This window comes from Lolium rigidum, chromosome 4 (genome assembly GCF_022539505.1).
Source record: "Lolium rigidum isolate FL_2022 chromosome 4, APGP_CSIRO_Lrig_0.1, whole genome shotgun sequence".
NCBI lineage: Eukaryota > Viridiplantae > Streptophyta > Magnoliopsida > Poales > Poaceae > Lolium > Lolium rigidum.
Genome location: NC_061511.1, coordinates 188875545 through 188894344, shown reverse-complemented (window position 1 = coordinate 188894344; position 18800 = coordinate 188875545). Strand labels below are relative to the sequence as shown.

General features: G+C 43.9%; 1 protein-coding gene across 2 annotated transcripts; it reads right to left on the bottom strand.

The window, feature by feature from the left end:
* Positions 1–302: 302 nt before the first annotated feature.
* Positions 303–7077, bottom strand: LOC124706685 (carbon catabolite repressor protein 4 homolog 4-like). Of its 2 annotated transcripts, none has more exons than XM_047238357.1 (10): positions 6859–7077; positions 6706–6785; positions 6556–6608; positions 6374–6423; positions 4311–4380; positions 2394–2515; positions 2038–2147; positions 1552–1702; positions 1267–1414; positions 303–846 (listed from the first exon to the last, which is right to left on the bottom strand). In XM_047238357.1, the coding sequence occupies exons 1-10, from the start codon at positions 6972–6974 to the stop codon at positions 556–558; spliced, it is 1191 nt and encodes a 396-aa protein (XP_047094313.1). In that variant the 5' UTR covers positions 6975–7077; the 3' UTR covers positions 303–555. The 2 variants fall into 2 exon arrangements, with proteins under 2 accessions (XP_047094313.1, XP_047094314.1); XM_047238358.1 differs by lacking the exon at positions 303–846 and adding an exon at positions 915–1090.
* Between the last annotated feature and the right edge of the window lie 11723 nt (positions 7078–18800).

Genomic DNA, 18800 nt, shown 5'->3' with positions numbered 1-18800 from the left:
ATTGTCGCCAGACTGTTTACATGTGGTACAACGCATCCAATCAAGCTTGCGAGATCGATCAGTCTGTGCTCCAGTCCTCTAAGATATGAAGAGTGCAGAATGTTGCAGCGCATTCTTTAGCTCGTCTGAGTCTTTGCTTAGATCAGTGTGGCATGGTGTGCCTCAGGATTGCATCCAGGCCTTGTTTGGTTGATTAATGAAGCACACCCGTTTCCCCAAAAAAAAACTATTAGGGCAGGCTTGAGGGCCGAGCAAAAAAGTAGGTTTCGCTGATGACATCCTGGAACGCAGACACCTAAAACACAACGACAAACATGTTTGTTCCCAAAACTGCTTCCATTCATATCACAACAGTCACACAAAAGACAACTACAAAATATCCGCTTATCAATTTGTTCTACAAGAGAAATAACAATGAAAATAATGTGGCTGTGAGATATTGTTGCATGCCCGGCAGCCTTATGATTTACTCTGACCTGCACAGATCATGGCCAACAATAGTGGGGCCATTCGCCCCACTGTCGAAAAAAAGCAACCAGCCTAGGCGGCTAGGCGCTAGCTGCTGAGAACCTGAAAATCTGCACCAATTGGCAAATGATCACTAGGATGGTGAAAGTTGGGCAGGCCTCCCTCCACATCCGCAGAATCCCCTCGTGGGAGACAAAGTAGGCTAGTAGGTTTTACTGAACTGCCATCCAACAAGAATATGTAGTCCAATGTTCCAGTAAAACCTGGAGTGTAATTTGTGTACTCTGGCTCCCCTCCGTTTGCAGCATAGAGGCTCCGCAATTTGAGGGGAACTTCATCCGTAGATTCTGAGTTAGCTGATACAAGGTAATTGTATACCTGGAATTGATTGTACATAATTAGTTAAGGTGATACAAACAGCAAATTTGTGATGAGGTAGCACATATAAAAACATAATGCAGCTACTCGGAATCTCCACAAGAATCTGTTCATCGTGCGAATAATATGTTTACATAACTGGAATAGATATTAGCACATGGACAAAGTTCCCACTATCTTGACCTACAACAATGCCATTTGCTTAAAGGACCATGCCAAGTCGTGTGTTCACAAGTCACGGGGCCTGGATTAGACTAATTCATAAGATAGTCTCAACATATGCTGTTTGACATGTCACAAAATATTTGACAACAATATGTGTATAACTATACTCTGCAATATATATAGAACTTGATAGCAATAATCATTAACAATAGTAGAAAAATCTTGAGAATGCAATGCAAGAACTGCAACCCATACCTTATCACCAGGGGTGGAGTTGAAATCACCAGCAATGATCACAGAAGGCTTACAGGTAAACTTATTTGAGATAACATTCTCAAACTCAGAGACTTTTGAAAGAAGATACTTTGCTTGAGCCAACTTTACATCAATCCATGCTGGATCCCTGTAAAATTAGAATAACATGAATAAGAAACCTAGCTTTCCACCTAAGAAATATAAAACAAAACTGAAAAGATGAGTCACTATCAAAACAATTCTAAATGCAAAAAACAGTCAGAGAACATGGGAAATTTTACTTGCCAATAAATATGTGTATTCGCCACAATTAAGATATGCTCACAAGGATCGGTAAGCTTGAAAGCAGCAAGTAAACCAACACAGTCGCGTTTCAATCTCACACGTGGATCATTTGGATCTCCATGTTTGCTATTATCTTCTTTTCCACTAGATTCTGTTAAAAACATCATACAAAATAAACTTAAGCACAACATCAGAACAAAGAGAATGTCCAACTATACACACATAAAAGAACTGGAGCACCAGATATTGATGAAAAATAATGCAGGTACAAGAAGTAGAGTAGTAAAGAGTGAATTAAGACCAAAAGGAAAACTAGCCATTTGTGACCATGCTACTTGACCTTGGATATTTTTTAGGTTATTATTTCAAAGATTTAAATTAGTAGGTTTATCTCTTAGTGTCCAGTTCACAGCTTCAAATGCCATGAAATGGGTTTCCCACTATGTGGTCCGTACAAGAATATCAGGTTCAGCGACTTCATATTACCTTCTGCTGGCGGAGAATTATCTGAGGTAGCAGTAATTACATTATCACTAGAACGGTATGTTTCCACCAAATCATTATAATGTATTACTTCTTTCTGCATTAGTTCCATGCTGCAAAAGTAACAAATATGTCAGGAAAATTAACTGCATCATGTAAGAAATAATTTTGCGGGAACTCTTTCTTTCATGCGCAGCTTTGTACATTACTACCCACTTATTTGCAAACAATGTGTTCACAAGTTGAATACGGATTACAGCAAAGCAACACATATTTGCAGGGAGAGAAGTTCACTAAGGGGTTGTCCTGAAATTAGTAGCTGATGCACCATGTATATTAGTTGAGCGTACATGTTTTACCTTTTCGGTTTATAGAATATACCACATCCATCCCGTTTGTCCCCAGATCGCTGGACATAAATACTTGAATACCCGGAACTTTCCATGTTTTTCTTGTAGAAGGTTTCATATTCGTCCAACTCCTGTCACAGCCACATATATTGCTTTCAAGGATGAACCAATAATATGTTCAAAGAATGGTGTAAAGTCTACATTAAGAACATCTCCAATGCACAATAGCTTCAAGTAGTATATTGAAAAAGAATGTTGCACATCAGCTGAATTTACTACCCAAAACAACACATTCAAATGCATAGCAGTTTCAGTATGGTCCCACAATATGAAGTAAAACTACACTGGCTACACCCAATTCTAGATTCTGGATGGGTCAACAATAACAATGAATCTCTTGTATCTTTATAGCTAGAGTCATTGTCCACAAGGGAGCGTTCCGGATATTATAGCTATGTCCTATAACAGCACCGGCCACTACATTTCCACTGTCTGCACTGAGCACAGCGCATAACACACATACATCACTGACTGTGCTGCCGCCCTGGTACACTGCCTTCCACAAAAGGATGATTACTGGTAAGGTCCACCATGAGTGAGAAAGAGTGCATAGCTACATTGAATCTCATATGCACACTTTTCATCAATCGACTTGGTGAATTTTGCTTCGCAATGATAGGAAAGCTGACATTTGAGGATCAAAAGCAATGTTGCTATTAACATTTGACTTTCACAAGCCAGTTATCCTTGTTGTAACTTTTTTGACACCTCTGGTTTCAAACACCAAAGATCTAAAGAGTCAATAAGTCATGCTTTCATGGTTTGTATTTGTATTGGAAACAAAAAATCAAATGAACTTCTACTTTCTTGTTCCACATGAGATATCTGATCTCATTGAGCTTATCTTATACACCTTTCTTATATTTGAAGATATTTTGCCGCCCTAGCCAAACTTCCCACCTGACAATGTACTCAGAACGGCACGGTGAGAATAGGGTGTGATAGGTATTTATGAAAAGTTCAAATTGTAAGGTGTATTGTGGGTTAGACTCTTCCGTTGACACGCCTCCGCTGAAGGATCACTCTGTTCAATTGAATCAGCGCTTGGCTCGCCTCTCCCAGCCCACAGAGGAAGAGACGCCGGCGAGAGAGTTTTTGTGCCGGGAACAACCAAAGTCGAGGTGACAATGAGGCGTACAGCGGCGTGTTGGTGCCATGCAACGTGTGTGTGGCCATGTCCTTGTAGGCTTGGCGTGTTTTTGTATAAAGCATTGTATGGTTGTAGATTTTTCTTGTAAAACATGCTTGAAGTGGTGGTGTTTGGGTGGTGTGTGCAATCTAGCTAGTTATTCAATCGGAAATTTTTAAATCTGCATCATTTGTCCCATTTTCACCTCATATGCCCTTCTTAAATTGTAATATCCCAAAACATGCTCTCGCGGCTATACAGCGACTTACGTCGACTATACACTGAGTTGCAGGGGTTGGCAACTCACTTTTGAGTCGCAACTCAAAAGGCTTGTCCCCAAATTTAATTTAGGAAAATACTTCTTTGAAGTAACTGGGCATAACAGACAGTGTGGAGTGTGGCCCGTGGAAAAAGCGCCTACTAGCTCAGATAATTTATAGAGAAAAAAAAAGATAAATCAGCATAGGCCACCTAATGTCAAATTACAACCCCAAGATTGCACATTGGTGCGCATGCCATCTGGTTATATTATCTATTCATTCACAAACAAACAAGATATAGAGGCATTCCCTTACAAAAACAATACAGGCATGTTACATGAAGCTGACATAAAGTACAATAAGAATATAGATATGATCCAAAAATCATTATATTCGGCATAGTAATAACAAAAAAAAACTAGACACAACCACACAATAAAAATTGTTGTTATTGAAACACCAGAAACAAGAGCCAACCTGTATGCACATGAGGTCAGCTTGAAAACTCTTGAGTTCTGCTAGGACGGCTTTGGAACGAGCTTTCCATCTATTATTCCAAACATGAAAGTAAGACATGAATTCCACAGCTAAATGGTAAATTTGGGGTAAGAACCGAAAAAGAGAAAGGGAAAAAAGAATTGTTTTCTTTAATCCCAAAATAAATAAGCACCAAAAATATCAAGCATTTGCTAGTTAAATTGTGAAAGATGGTTATTATGGCAATGTAGGCACAGTAGTAAAGCAACAATGGGTCTATACATGGAGGGCGTGGTGCTCAAGTGTACTTCCACCTATGTAGGAGTCCCTGTGATTTTAAAAGGTGTCCTTTTAAAAGATTCAAGGTTATTCAAGGAGTCTCAGCTTTGTGAGGAGGCGCTTTGGGACACTCGTTACAACAAATGCTATGGTTTATATGAGAGGGGGAATAAGCCATGGAAAGGGTAATCAGCAGTAACGGTTTGTCAATTCTGGTTTGGGGACAGCATGGGCATTGCTATAGCTTCCTACCTACAGTCGCACACACCTTACACCCCTATAGCTTCCTAATCTGAGTATTGCTATAGATTCCTAATCTAAGTAACCTACCTGGAGATTTAGGTGAGGAAGAAGGGGGCTCAGATGCATGGGGATGGTCAGACGGATCAAAGGCCATGAGGTGTGTGGGCCACACAATCTCGTCAAAAGAAGGTTGTGGTCTCGGAAACTAGACTTAGTACGCGCATTAAAAAAGTTTCCCTAATGAAAGGATTTTTTGGAATAGCAAAGATCTTAGTGACTTGGCTAAGCATCGGTTTACCAATGAATTCATTTGGGAGCATAAGCAGGATTGTGTTGCCTTGTTGGAAACTAGAAGAACAAACTTCATTTTTTCAAATAACCTTGTTGGGGGGTCAGACTATGTCTAGTTACCCCCTCATTGTAGATCCGATGCTGCGATGCATACTTTTCAGAACTAATACTTCAACACTTCATGCAAAAAAAATTGATGTTAGAGATTTCTATGTTAAATTCCATGGACGATCTAAGAACTGTGGTTTTGAGTATGACTTGGTTGTGCGATGAAAACTGGAGTTTGTATGTTCAACCCTACAAATGTTGTATTGCCGTCTCATGTGTAGATATTGTTGTGCTATTGAAATTGGTTGTCTTTTGGGGAAATGAATCTCATGCAAACACTAACTACCAATCACTAAAAGTATGTTTTAAATGATTTTATGCTTCTTTCATGCTTAATCAAAAAGTAAAGTTAGGGTGGATTTTGCAAAGACAGTTGGAAAATGACAAAGCGAATAGGTCATGCATATTATTTAGAACAAATGTAAGTGAACATACCAAATAGAAACTAAGGTTATGTTCATTTGTATTCGGACTTTGTGTATCTTAATGCGGAGTTTGGGAACCCCAAGTGGCAATGCAAGCTTTACTAAACATATATTTAGCTTATATGTTTCTGCATAATAAGAGGCAATGCAAGCTTTACTAAGCATACACTTAGCTTGTATATTTCTTGATAATTTTACAAAATGATAAAAGAAATAAGTACATTGCTCATGGAATTCTGAGATGCAAGCTATAAGAAATTAGGGAACTGGTCACTACACCTTCAAGGCACGATGCTCAAGCAACAAGAGGTAACTCAGGATACCATGAGTTCAATGGGGATATCAAATCCAGACGAATGGTATCAATAGTTTAACAACCGAATTTGGTATTTCTAAGTTGGCCAAGAAATTGCAGTTCCTAAGTCTTAAGTCGACCAAGTTATACCAAACAATTGTAGATATTCTTTGGATGGAAAAAATCAACACTCAGGACCATCGACATATAAAAATAAGAATTCCCCAATCGACATAGAAATCCAACATTACTTGAGATTTGTTTCTAAGTCGACCAAGTTACATATGATTCTAAAATGTGTTAATACTTGCTGTTTCGTTGGACACAAAAAACCAACGGACAGGATAGTTCGGCCTAGGAATAAGAATTTCTCAGTTCGCTAAGAAATAGTTAGTCATTCCACTTAATAACTACGATCTTACTTGAGAGACGCGGACGGAGAATGCGGGAAGAACGCGCTCTTCACATAAACCTGCGGTGCAGAGCAGATCATTATGTGCCGTAAGGTTGGTTCGTTCCCTTTCTTCCAGGGGTTCAATCCATCACTATCCATAGTTCCATACGCCTGAATGATATCGAATGAAGTAGCAGAAGACCGTCATACCTGGGCCAGTATGTTGTAGGAAACCAGCCTGAACTGGTACCCTTCCTCTGCCCCTGGAAAGCCAAACCGGAAGCCGTCAGCGTTAATCACATCGGAGCTCCCCCAAATACAGATTCGGTTTTAGCAGCGTGGGGCGGATAAGAAATTTACCGGCATCAGATTCGGTTTGCGCTGTGGGGAGAGGGGCGAACCTCGGCTGCGCCTGGGCGCTCATCCGCCGCTTGCAAACCCTGAACCGCCGTCAGAACATGAGAAGAGGAGAGGAAATCGGGGGAACAGGGGAGTGGGGGATGCGCTGCTTACGGGCGGAAGGGGAGCCGGCGGCCGCAGGGATTCGAGGGGCTGGATTTGGGGAGGAGGAGGCGGCGGCCGAGGGAGAGAGGGAGGGTAGCCGCCCAGATTGTGTGGGGTTTTAGCATCGGTGGACGGTGGTCGTTGGCACACAACCAAAAAAGAAAGGAGGCGAGCTCTGGTTCTTGCTGGCGCACTACCAAAAAAGGTGCTGGTGTCCGGGTCGGACTTCCTTTTCTCATGTTCTTGGACGGATCTTCTACAAAAGCTCTTCTCTTTCTGGGACGGATCTACAGGACGAGCTCCCAGCCCGGCGACCATGGCGGAGGGCGCAACAGCAGCAGGAGCGACGCCTCTCCTCCCGGGCCTCCCCGACGAGATCGTCGTCTGGGAGATCCTCCTCCGCCTGTCCCCGCAATGCGTCCTCCGCTGTTCCGCCGTCAGCCGCTCCTGGCGCCGCGCCACCTCCGCCCAAGATTTCCTCTTGGCGCACCACGGCCGGCAGCCCACCCTCCCCGTCGTCTGCGGGTTCAGAGGACGCTGCCAAAGCATCCTTACCTTCGACCACCAGGCCGCTGACCCCCATCTCCAGCCCGTCGCCCGGTTTGACGATTTGGAGGGCTTATACCCCGAGACCTCATGCGACGGTCTTCTCATCCTCTCCGTCGCTAGCGAGGATGGCGACTGCGTCTCCGTCTGCAACCCAGCCACGCGTCAGCATGCTTCCCTGTGGGGACCGCCTGACTTCATGCTATTCTCCTTCTTGGGGATGTATCCACACCGCCCTACCGGCGAATACAGAGTGTTAATGCACCGGAGCAGCAACGACGAGGAGGAGCCTAATGGTAGAGTTGGCTTCTATATCTTCACGCTCGGCTCCGACCAGCGAAGGTACATTGGGGGGGAAGCGGCGGATTTTCTATGCGGCACACCTGCCCTCGTCCGTGAGAGCTTGCATTGGTCTCCATCGCACCATCAGGGCCAAAGCAGCCTGCTATGGGTATTTGACACCACAACTGAGTCGTTCCGGGAGATGCGTGCTCCAGATGTTCCCACCAAGTCGTACATCTTTGAGATGGATGGCACGCTTGGCATCTATAGCCATGACGATGCTATGCAAACTGTTGATATATGGGCGTTGCAAAACTATGAAGGTGAGGTCTGGGAGAAAAAGTACCGGGTTGAATTGCCGATCGCAGAAATCAGTGGGCAGTTAGGAGGGAGGAAGATGAATTGAATGTGAGCGTGGTGTCGGCAGATGGTGATGTCCTCTTGCTGCTTGCTTGTGGCCGGTGGCTGTTTTACGTTGACACTCATGGCAAGCTGGTTGACAGCTTCCTTCATGATGGGCAACAAGTATATGCTTGTAAATTTCGTCTCAAACAAACTCTTGTGCGGCATAACTTCTTCACGGCACTCGAAGGTTATGCTGTGAACGCTTCACCACCTTTCATCTGATTGATGTTGATTCTTGAAAGTGCTGGTGCTTCTTAGCTGCTTAGCTGTTGTATCCTTTGAGTTGTAATATCTATGAATTGGACCAAGTATAAAGATGATGGCTTCTTCTTTTTATGTTGATGTATATGAAGTTGTGGTCAGATGCTTGATATGTGCTTGCATGAAATATATGCTTGATTCGATACCCTTTGGGGTGAAGTGACTCCAGCGTGTGTTGGTGGTAAAATTACCTAGTCATTTTGCTCTGATTTTATAATTTTGACCACTCAACCGCCTCATGTTTATTTATTCTTGGCCTGAAGAATTGACTTTGCTTTGTTGAGGTACTTCTTAGTACAGAATTGTTAGGAATCTATGTTCCTCAAATCCCTATTCCTTCAGCTGAAGATTTGACTTTACCATTTTATCTAGTGGTATTCCTGATAGTACATATTTTGGGTATTTCCTGTTTCTACCCTATATTGTAGCTGACGTTGATGAGAAGCAGTTTTCCTCTGTGACTTGCAAGCTGTATCTGATTTTTAGAAGGGCTTTGGAGCAAGACTCGTTAAATTAAATGGTTGCATCATAGATTCATAGTACACTTCTCAATTAGATGTTATATTTTCATTTTTCTTCATTAATCATCTGCATCTGGTCAGGAGAACAATAAGCTTGCCATTATAGCGAGAACTGGACATGGTTCTGTTTTTCTCGTTCTGAGGAGCTGTACTGCTATTCTAGAAAAGATTGGCACTGCAACATGAAATCTATAAGTACCTTTTTGTGCATCCATCCTGGCACCGTTTTTACATTGCGTTGTTTGGAGCAATCCCTTATTATTTCCCTTTGCCTGCTAACCATTTTAAGGGTTAATACTTCATGCAATGCAGAATCTGAAATTTAAATTGAGAAACGGAACCTGTACAAATAAGCGCAAAAAATGGTTTGCCATGGTCTGGGTCATGTCCCACATTGTCTTCATGTCTCAAGCAGGATAGACCAAGCCAATTCTGTGACAGTATAGCTGTACAAGTTGAAAGTCACTGTGATCATTTGCATCAGAGTGTAGAAGTTGTAAAAGTATGTTCAGCATCCATATTAATTGATATTTGGTGCGGACTGTATGCTCAAACGTGTCATTCGAAGGAAAGAGTAAGCAGAGGATTCAGAGTAGTAGTTGGAAGATAAACCAGTTTTTCAGAATAGCAGGTAATCCATGGAAGGCAGATGCAAGCACAACTATTAGTTCTCACTGTACCTTTATAAATTCTTCCCCTTGAATAACGGCTGCGTCAAGCATTGGTTTGTTCTCTAAGGATTGTGTGCTGGTTGAATTCTTGTGAAGCGTTTTTTTTACAGTGAGTTCTTGTGAAGCTTGCTGTAGCATTCTCTAGCAGCTTCTGTTGGCGGAATGGATCCGCATGCCTGGGCGACCAGGTTGAGGAGGCCCTGGAGGATGACGTCTGGTAACACCTGGAGGGCCTGGATTCCCGAGTGGCTCTGGTTCTTGGGGGCTTGGGTTTGCTGGCTTCTTCTGGTCATGGTAAGTTGGATCTTCAGTTAAGTAATGAGAAAATCTTGACATTTGACCTCTAAAATCACCAGTTCGTTCAATTTATACACATTTAAGAAGAAAAGGGCAGTTCAGTCAAGCTTAGTGGCAATGGTTTAGGGATCAACTAAATTAAAGTGCAATGTATAACGATGAAGCATACATCTAGTCGTTTAACTTTCTTCCTCTGCTTCTCTGAAACTCTGACAAATGCTTCTTTTGCAGCTTCTATCTCCTTTGTTGTTGTTGCGTACACTCTGACAAATGCTTCTTTTGCAGCTCCTATCTCCTTTGTTGTTGTTGCGTACTTGCGTGCTCCAAGGTTGGTGAACATATTCACTACGACAAATGATGCACTGGTTTACGGTTCTCTGCCTAAACTATCACCTAAGGACTCACTTGGGTGAACATTTTGGCTGTTGGGGTTCTACCTCTCTACAGTGTATAGTATATATGTTTGAGATCATTGAATGCAATCTTACATGGTACTAATGCTGTTTCAGTGACTGAATTCAACTATCACGGCGCTACTCTACTACTTATGTTTCTTTTGGTGCGCATCACAAGCCAGCATGTGAAATCAAACAGACTCGTAGTTCACATATTGGATGATATGCTCTGGATTTGGCACGAACGAGAGAGAATCGATATCAAACTCAACAATACTATCATAAGGTCCAGAGAGGCAGCAATCTGTAATATCTAGAGCCGTTGATCTGTAGGAACGTAACAACACAAGCTTGAGCACACCCAAGACCTTGCAACATTGGAAATTTTATTCCATGGAAACATTGCCTTCGCCGCCGAGATGGAGTCAAGGAAACAAAAACCTATAAAGAGGAAATCTGGAAGTTATTCCAATCGACAAATTGTGGTTCCCCTGCCTTCTAATGCCAAGTGGGAGAGGAACCAACGAAAATCAGATCCCTAGCTCAATGGTGCTTTGGGATTAACTTTCTCATTTTCGCATACTCTATCGAGTTCGCTTGTTAAATATGTAGTGTGAAATTTCTTTTACAAAAACATCAAATACAATATAAAAACATGCGTGCGCGCACACACAAACATGATATGCATGCCCTCAACACAATTCATCCAAGGTTCATGAAGTTTAAGATTGATAAAGTCAACGCACATGTCTTGCTATTCACGGCAATATTGTTTCGCCCCACATCACTCTCCCCATGCTATCTGTTAGTAGCAGCGTCTACAAATTGCGCTAATGGTTGAGCGGCCATGTGAGTAGATCGATCACTCACCACCTGCTCCCGTGATTAGTGACTAATACCACTGATGTGCATTAGTTGGGCCATCATCTTTTAAACACGCACTCGTGCGGCAAGGGCAGCTATGACAAGCACACACCGGTAATGGATGGCCTCTAAAGCTCGTTAGAGGTTTCTGTCGGTCACCCTGACGCCACTTTCAGAGGTGATGTGGGACATTCAGTTGAAGTGGCCACCTAGACACCCAAAGGGCCCACCTGAACTCTGGACAAGCATACGTACATTGAGGAGCTACGCCTTCCAACCTACTCCCTCTAGGTATGCACGTGTACCTAGATCGTCAATTTAATCTACATAACATAAATTATGTAACACAAAAATTATATCAATACAAAGTATAAAATCTAAAGTTTATAATTGTTTAATTTTGTAATATATTTCTTATGTTATTAAGTTGGTATAAATTGACGAACTAGGGATACGTGTAGGACTAATAAACTGAAACGGGGAGAGTACTACGCATGTCCTCCATTAATTTGGTATATAAGCACATATCGACCTCCAATAAGCACCCATGCCCTTGGCGGTCGATCCCGTGCAACTCCCCCAACCTTGAACCCCATCAACTATGAACATGAAAAATATATTTTCTATTGAAACTACATTGTATTTTGGCATATCCAAAAAAAAACACATAAGTATGGCTCTAAGTAGGATATTTCTTAAAAAGAAATCAACTTCTTGTGCACTGTCGCAGATGAAAACACTTTTTCGAAAATGGACACTTTATTACTTAATGCAATAGATCCAACCTCTACATATCTAAGATGCACACAGCCGCATAAATATATGTTACAAAACCACACCGATGTTCAAAAACGACAACAAAGTTCATGGAAGATAAAAGACTAGCTAGGTGGATCCAGCCGAAGATCACGCTGCAACCCATGTTGGGAAAAAAAATATCCCTCACCGTGCTCTCCAACCGTGAAGATACCTCCGTAAAGAGGTCTCGATGCTCCACCCGCTGCAATGGCACCCAAGAGCGGAGTGTAGCTATGCACCGGTAAATAACCTGCATAAAAGAGGAAGAAATATTATTGAAAATCTTGACATTTCTACATAGTCACAGCGACCAAATAATTGCAATCGCTCCAATCTTAATAAGACGCTTAAACCTTACATCCACACCATTGAGCCAGTTGCCAAATATATTAAGAACACTATGGGGTGGGTATAAGGTAGATCCTATTTGAACGGGTGATCATATAGACCAAGCAAACTTACATTGAAAGAATAAGTGTTTGATAGTCTCATCATGATGACAAAAAACACACTTTTTACTTCCATACCAGTTGCATATGGCAAGATTATCTTTAGTCAGAATGACCCCACGATGAAGATACCATGCAAAGACTTTTGTTTTAAGCGGTATCCTCATCTTCCAAATTTTTGAATTACTATCGACCGGAATACCAGACTGGACAAGAGCATTGTACATGGAGGCTACTGAGAATGAACCATTCCCGGTAAGATTCCAGCGAAACACATTCGTTCCCTACGTCAATTGAACTAACTCCAATATAAGATAACCCACGTCGTTCGTAAACACTCCCTAGTATAGTGAAGTTTTGTTGGCTGGCGCCCATGTGTTGGAGGGGTTTTCCACATTAAGTCTTTATGTCTCCACTGCGATTTCCTTTTCGATATTCGTTATTTGCTTGTCGTGTTTATAACACAGAATGCGCTCGACCATGTTCTTCTCCAACGGTGGGTGCTCGCGGTCGAAATGGTTCAACGCCGCCTCTCTTCTCGTGAAACAGCGTCATCGAGTAGCCGCTATCGGCGTCCTACTTTGTGTTGATCCACATCGCATACTTCTGCTTGTGGCGAAAGACCTCTTGGCCAAAGTCCTTGCCGACAGATAGCGGTGGCATGAGCACCCCGTCGAGGGTGATGGCGAAGCCCCTCGACACCGTCGCTTTTCGTGGCATTAGTATGTCGTACTTGGCGCACTTTGTGACCTCCTGCTAGGACATCCATACCATGTCCATGCCGACTTTGGGAGAGAAGACTTGAACTGCCGGTGGTACGAGGAGCAAGTGGAGTTGGGAGATTGCAATGGTGATGGACGTGGGGACTTGTGCGTGCCACTGCTTGCCTTTAAAAGTACTACCTCCGTTGCAAGGAATAAGACGCACGCGTATTTCAAGACAAACGTTGACCATGAAAATTGAGCAATAAAATTTTAATTTTATTATATATAATTAACATCATTGGATTCGTACTGAAAAGCACTTTCTAATGATGCTAATTTCATCCAAACAATATTTATATATTTAAAGTAATTTTTGGTCAAACAAAAAACACGTAAAAAGATGACGCCTTATTCCTTGAAATGAAGGTAGTATGGCCGAACGACTGTCGTCAGTTTCGATGCAGGAGTCAAGCAGCTAACGTTGACGGCGAGGCAGACTTGGACCTACCACTACTGGTGAAGCAACCATTCGACCGCTGCTAGATGAGCCCTAGGACTACGTGGGTGGACACGCGATGGCTGAAAATGGGTCGGTCCGCGCCCCTTGGTTCGTTTGCGTCTAGCCGCTAGGTTTGGTTTTTCCACGTCATCTATCCGTGCGGACTAAAATAGACCGCGTCGATGGAGGTATGCTTTAGAGCAATTCCAATAGTGTAGCCAACTGCTGGCTATAAGCCAAGTGACATGTCATCTGTAGCCAACTTAGAGCCAACATATACAATAGTAAGCTATAAAAATATAGTAATTTATCAATGTATGGACCACCTTTTACTCTCACAAAGTGACTAGAAGCACGTGCTAGAGCTGTTACTTGGATAAGAGCCCACTCTTCTTCTCTCTCCTCCCCTCTTTCTCTCGCTCCTCCAACTAAGCAATAATATATATATATACTATACTTATTTGGTAACAAACATCTTTTTTCTCACAATTTTGGATTTTTTTTAGAGTTAACATGGAGTTGACACGTATGTTAATTCGCACAGTATTTTTTCGTGTACATTTTGGGTGTTCCCTAGAATTTCCATGCTACATTTTCTAATGTTTTTCTTTGTTCCCTGGGTGGATGTAGTTACTTTTGGTGTGCCCAAAGTCTTGGGCTTTGTGTGACCGTACGGTCAAAGCGGTGCCCATTCCAGAGATCAGTCCCACCGTTTCCAACCACGTTCATCTTTTATCTTTGCCTCATCTCTCCCATCTTTTGTCTCATCTTCTCTCTTCCTCCACATCGTCCCCGCCATCCTTCCCGACCCAGCACCTATTTGGCATCTCAGCGTGATCTGGGCGACAGGAGGCCATCACACCGGCAAGGAAGGCCGGCCACCACATCGGAGAGTTGCGCAAGCAGGCCGAGCCGTCGAGGACATCGCGCCGGCAACCGAGGTTAGGCTCCACGGCGGAGGAGGCCGGTGCGGTGCCAGGTCGTGCCGGCGAGCAGCAGGTCCGAGCTGCCGGAACCGTGGCGACGGCGGCGGCGTTTCATACGGAGAGCGAGAGGGAGAGGGGCTAGGGTTGTCGAGCAGTCGGCTGTGCCAAGCCGCGGCTCCCGTGTTTAGGCTGCGGCATTTACGGGCGCACCACGGTGCGGGCTCAAGGGCCGCGCCTCTCCCCACGGAGCCGCGACTCCTACGTGTTACGTGCGCGCGAAGGCGGGGCTCACGGGCATGGACACGCTCGACCTCTCGAGCGAGGCGACGGTGATTTGAGGTCGCGGCGATTGCGGCGCGAGACGACGGCGACTAAGGCACGGGACAACTTCGTGTGGCAGGTGAATCCTTTTCCATAACTCCTCTAGCCTCTCTCTAAAACATCTCTATGGTGGCGACCGCACCCTAGAGCGCCCCCCAATCCAGCAGAGGAGGCGGCGACCTCTGCCATAGAGCGCTCCACTTCGGTGGCATCCGAGGCAGAGGCGATGAGCATGAGGCGGGGATCGAGGTGGAGGCGGATATGCAGGAGGAAGAGGAGGAGGAACCGGATATGGAGGAGGAGGAGGCCGAGGGGGATGGGAAGCACGGCGGCAAAGCGGAGGCCGTCCTGCAAGGTCTGCGGTAGGCGTACTGTTGTTCTTTGTAGGATAACGTTGCATAGAAAACAAAAAATTTCCTACCGCGAACACGCAATCCAAGCCAAGATGCAATCTAGAAGACGGTAGCAACGAGGGGGTATCGTGTCTCACCCTTGAAGAGATTCCAAAGCCTACAAGATGAGGCTCTTGTTGCTGCGGTAGACGTTCACTTGCCGCTTGCAAAAGCGCGTAGAAGATCTTGATCACGATCGGTTCCGGCGCCACGAACGGGCAGCACCTCCGTACTCGGTCACACGTTCGGTTGTTGATGAAGACGACGTCCACCTCCCGTTCCAGCGGGCAGCGGAAGTAGTAGCTCCTCTTGAATCCGGCAGCACGACGGCGTGGTGTCGGTGGCGGTGGAGAACTCCGGCGGAGCTTCGCTAAAGCACACGGGAGCTATGGAGGAGAAGGGGGCGGCTAGGGTTTGGGAGGGGGTGGCCGGCCACTCAAGGGGGGTGGCCAGGTTGTGGTCTTGGGGTGGCCGGCCCCCTCCCTTGGCCCCTCATTATATAGGTGGATCCCCAAGAGTTGGTGTCCAAGTCTTCGAATAAGACCCGAACCAAAAACCTTCCATAAGAGAGGAAACCTAGCCAAGCTAGGACTCCCACCAAAGGTGGGAGTTCCACCTCCCATATGGGGGGGGTGGCCGGCCCCCTAAGGGGGAGTCCACTTGGGACTCCTCCCCCACTAGGGTTGGCCGGCCATGGAGGTGGAGTCCCATGTGGACTCCACCTTCTAGAACCTTCCATAGAACCTTCCGCGACATTTTAATTCACATAAAATGACATCCTATATATGAATCTTATTCTCCGGACCATTCCGGAACTCCTCGTGATGTCCGGGATCTCATCCGGGACTCCGAACAAATATTCGAACTCCATTCCATATTCAAATACTACCATTTCAACATCCAACTTTAAGTGTGTCACCCTACGGTTCGTGAACTATGCGGACATGGTTGAGTACTCACTCCGACCAATAACCAATAGCGGGATCCGGAGATCCATAATGGCTCCCACATATTCAACGATGACTTTAGTGATCGAATGAACCATTCACATACAATACCAATTCCCTTTGTCTCGCGATATTTTACTTGTCCGAGGTTTGATCTTCGGTATCACTCTATACCTTATTCAACCTCGTCTCCTGACAAGTACTCTTTACTCGTACCGTGGTATGTGGTCTCTTATGAACTTATTCATATGCTTGCAAGACATTAGACGACATTCCACCGAGAGGGCCCAAAGTATATCTATCCGTCATCGGGATGGACAAATCCCACTGTTGATCCATATGCCTCAACTCATACTTTCCGGATACTTAATCCCACCTTTATAGCCACCCATTTACGCAGTGGTGTTTGATGTAATCAAAGTACCTTTCCGGTATAAGTGATTTATATAATCTCATGGTCATAAGGACTAGGTAACTATGTATCGAAAGCTTATAGCAAATAACTTAATGACGAGATCTTATGCTACGCTTAATTGGGTGTGTCCATTACATCATTCATACAATGATATAACCTTGTTATTAATAACATCCAATGTTCATGATTATGAAACTAATCATCCATTAATCAACAAGCTAGTTAAGAGGCATACTAGGGACTCTTTGTTGTTTACATATCACACATGTATCAATGTTTCGGTTAATACAATTATAGCATGGTATATAAACATTTATCATAAACATAAAGATATATAATAACCACTTTTATTATTGCCTCTTGGGCATATCTCCAACAGATCTCCCACTTGAACTAGAGTCAATAATCTAGATTACATTGTAATATACCTAACACCCATGGCATTCGGTGTTGGTCATGCTTTGCTCTAGGGAGAGCTTTAGTCAACGGATCTGCTACATTCGGATCGGTGTGTACTTTGCAAATCTTTACTTCTCCATCTTCGATGTACTCGCGAATCGAGTGGTAACGCAGCTTGATATGCTTCGAGCCTCTTGTGTGACCTTGGCTCTTGTGCATTGGCGATGGCACCCATGTTATCACGAGTAAATGATTAATGGGTCCAATGCACTAGGAACCACACCGAGCTCTACAATGAACCTCTTCATCCATACCGCTTCGATGAAGCCTCCGAAGCCGCTATGTACTCCGATTACGTTGAAGACTTCGCCACCGTGCACTCTGCTTCGAGCTTGCCCAGCTTATCTGCAGCACCATTCAATATAAACACGTACCCAGATTGTGACTTAGAGTCATCAGGATCAGTGTTCCAACTTGCATCGGTGTAACTTGTTACAACGAGCTCTTGGTCACCTCCATAACAAAGAAACATATCCTTAGTTCTTTTCAAGTACTTCAGAATATTCTTGACCGCTGTCCAGTGCTCCATTCCTGGATCACTTTGATATCTGCTAGTTAAACTAACAGCATGCGCTATATCCGGTCTTGTACATAGCATGGCATACATAATAGAGCCTACTGCCGAAGCATAGGGGATCTGATTCATCCTTTCTCTTTCTTCTGCCGTAGCTGGTCCTTGAGTCTTACTCAAGACCTTGCCTGGTAACATAGGTAAAAACCCTTTCTTACTTTCGTCAATTCTAAACTTTTTTAGAATCTTGTCCAGGTATGTACTCTGTGATAGCCCTATTAGGCGTCTTGATCTATCTCTATAAATCTTGATGCCTAATATATACGATGCTTCACCAAGGTCTTTCATTGAAAAGCCGTTATTCAAATAACCTTTTACACTTGCTTAATAGTTCTATATCATTCCCAATCAATAATATGTCATCTATATATAATATCGGGAATGCTACGGAGCTCCCACTCACTTTCTTGTAAATACGAGGCCTCTCCATGACACTCTGTATAAACCCGAAGTCTTTGATCACCTTATCAAAACGTCGGTTCCAACTTCTTGATGCTTGCTTCAGTCCATAGATTGAACGCTGAAGTTTGCATACTTTGTCGGCATTTTTAGGATCGACAAAACCTTTGGGTTGTACCATATACAACTCTTCCTCAATGTCTCCATTAAGGAATGCTTGTTTTGACATCCATCTCGCCAAATCTCATAATCGAAAAATGCAGCTATTGCTAACAAAATCCTCACAGATTTTAGCTTCGCTACGGGTGAGAAAGTCTCATCGTAGTCAACTCCTTGAATTTGTCGGAAACCCTTTGCGACAAGTCGAGCTTTATAGACGAGTAATATTACCATCGGCATCTGTTTTTCTCTTGAAGATCCATTTATTCTCGACGACCTTTCGGCTATCGGGTAAGTCTACCAAAGTCCATACTTTGTTATCATACATGGATCCCATTTCGGATTTCATGGCTTCTTGCCATTTGTTGGAATCCGGGCTCATCATCGCTTCTTCATACGTCGCAGGGTCCTCATCATTGTTATCCACAATCATGACATTTAGACAAGGATCATACCAATCGGGAGTGGCACGTTCCCTTGTCGATCTGCGAGGTTCGATAGTTTCCTCGTTCAAAGTTTCATGATCATTATCATTAGCTTCCTCTCGTTGCCGGTGTAGGCGGTACAGTGTACAACTTCCGATCTTGCGCTACTCGATCAACGAGTATAGATTCATTAATCTCATCGAGTTCTACTTTTCTTCCAGTCACTTCTTTAGTGAGAAATTCTT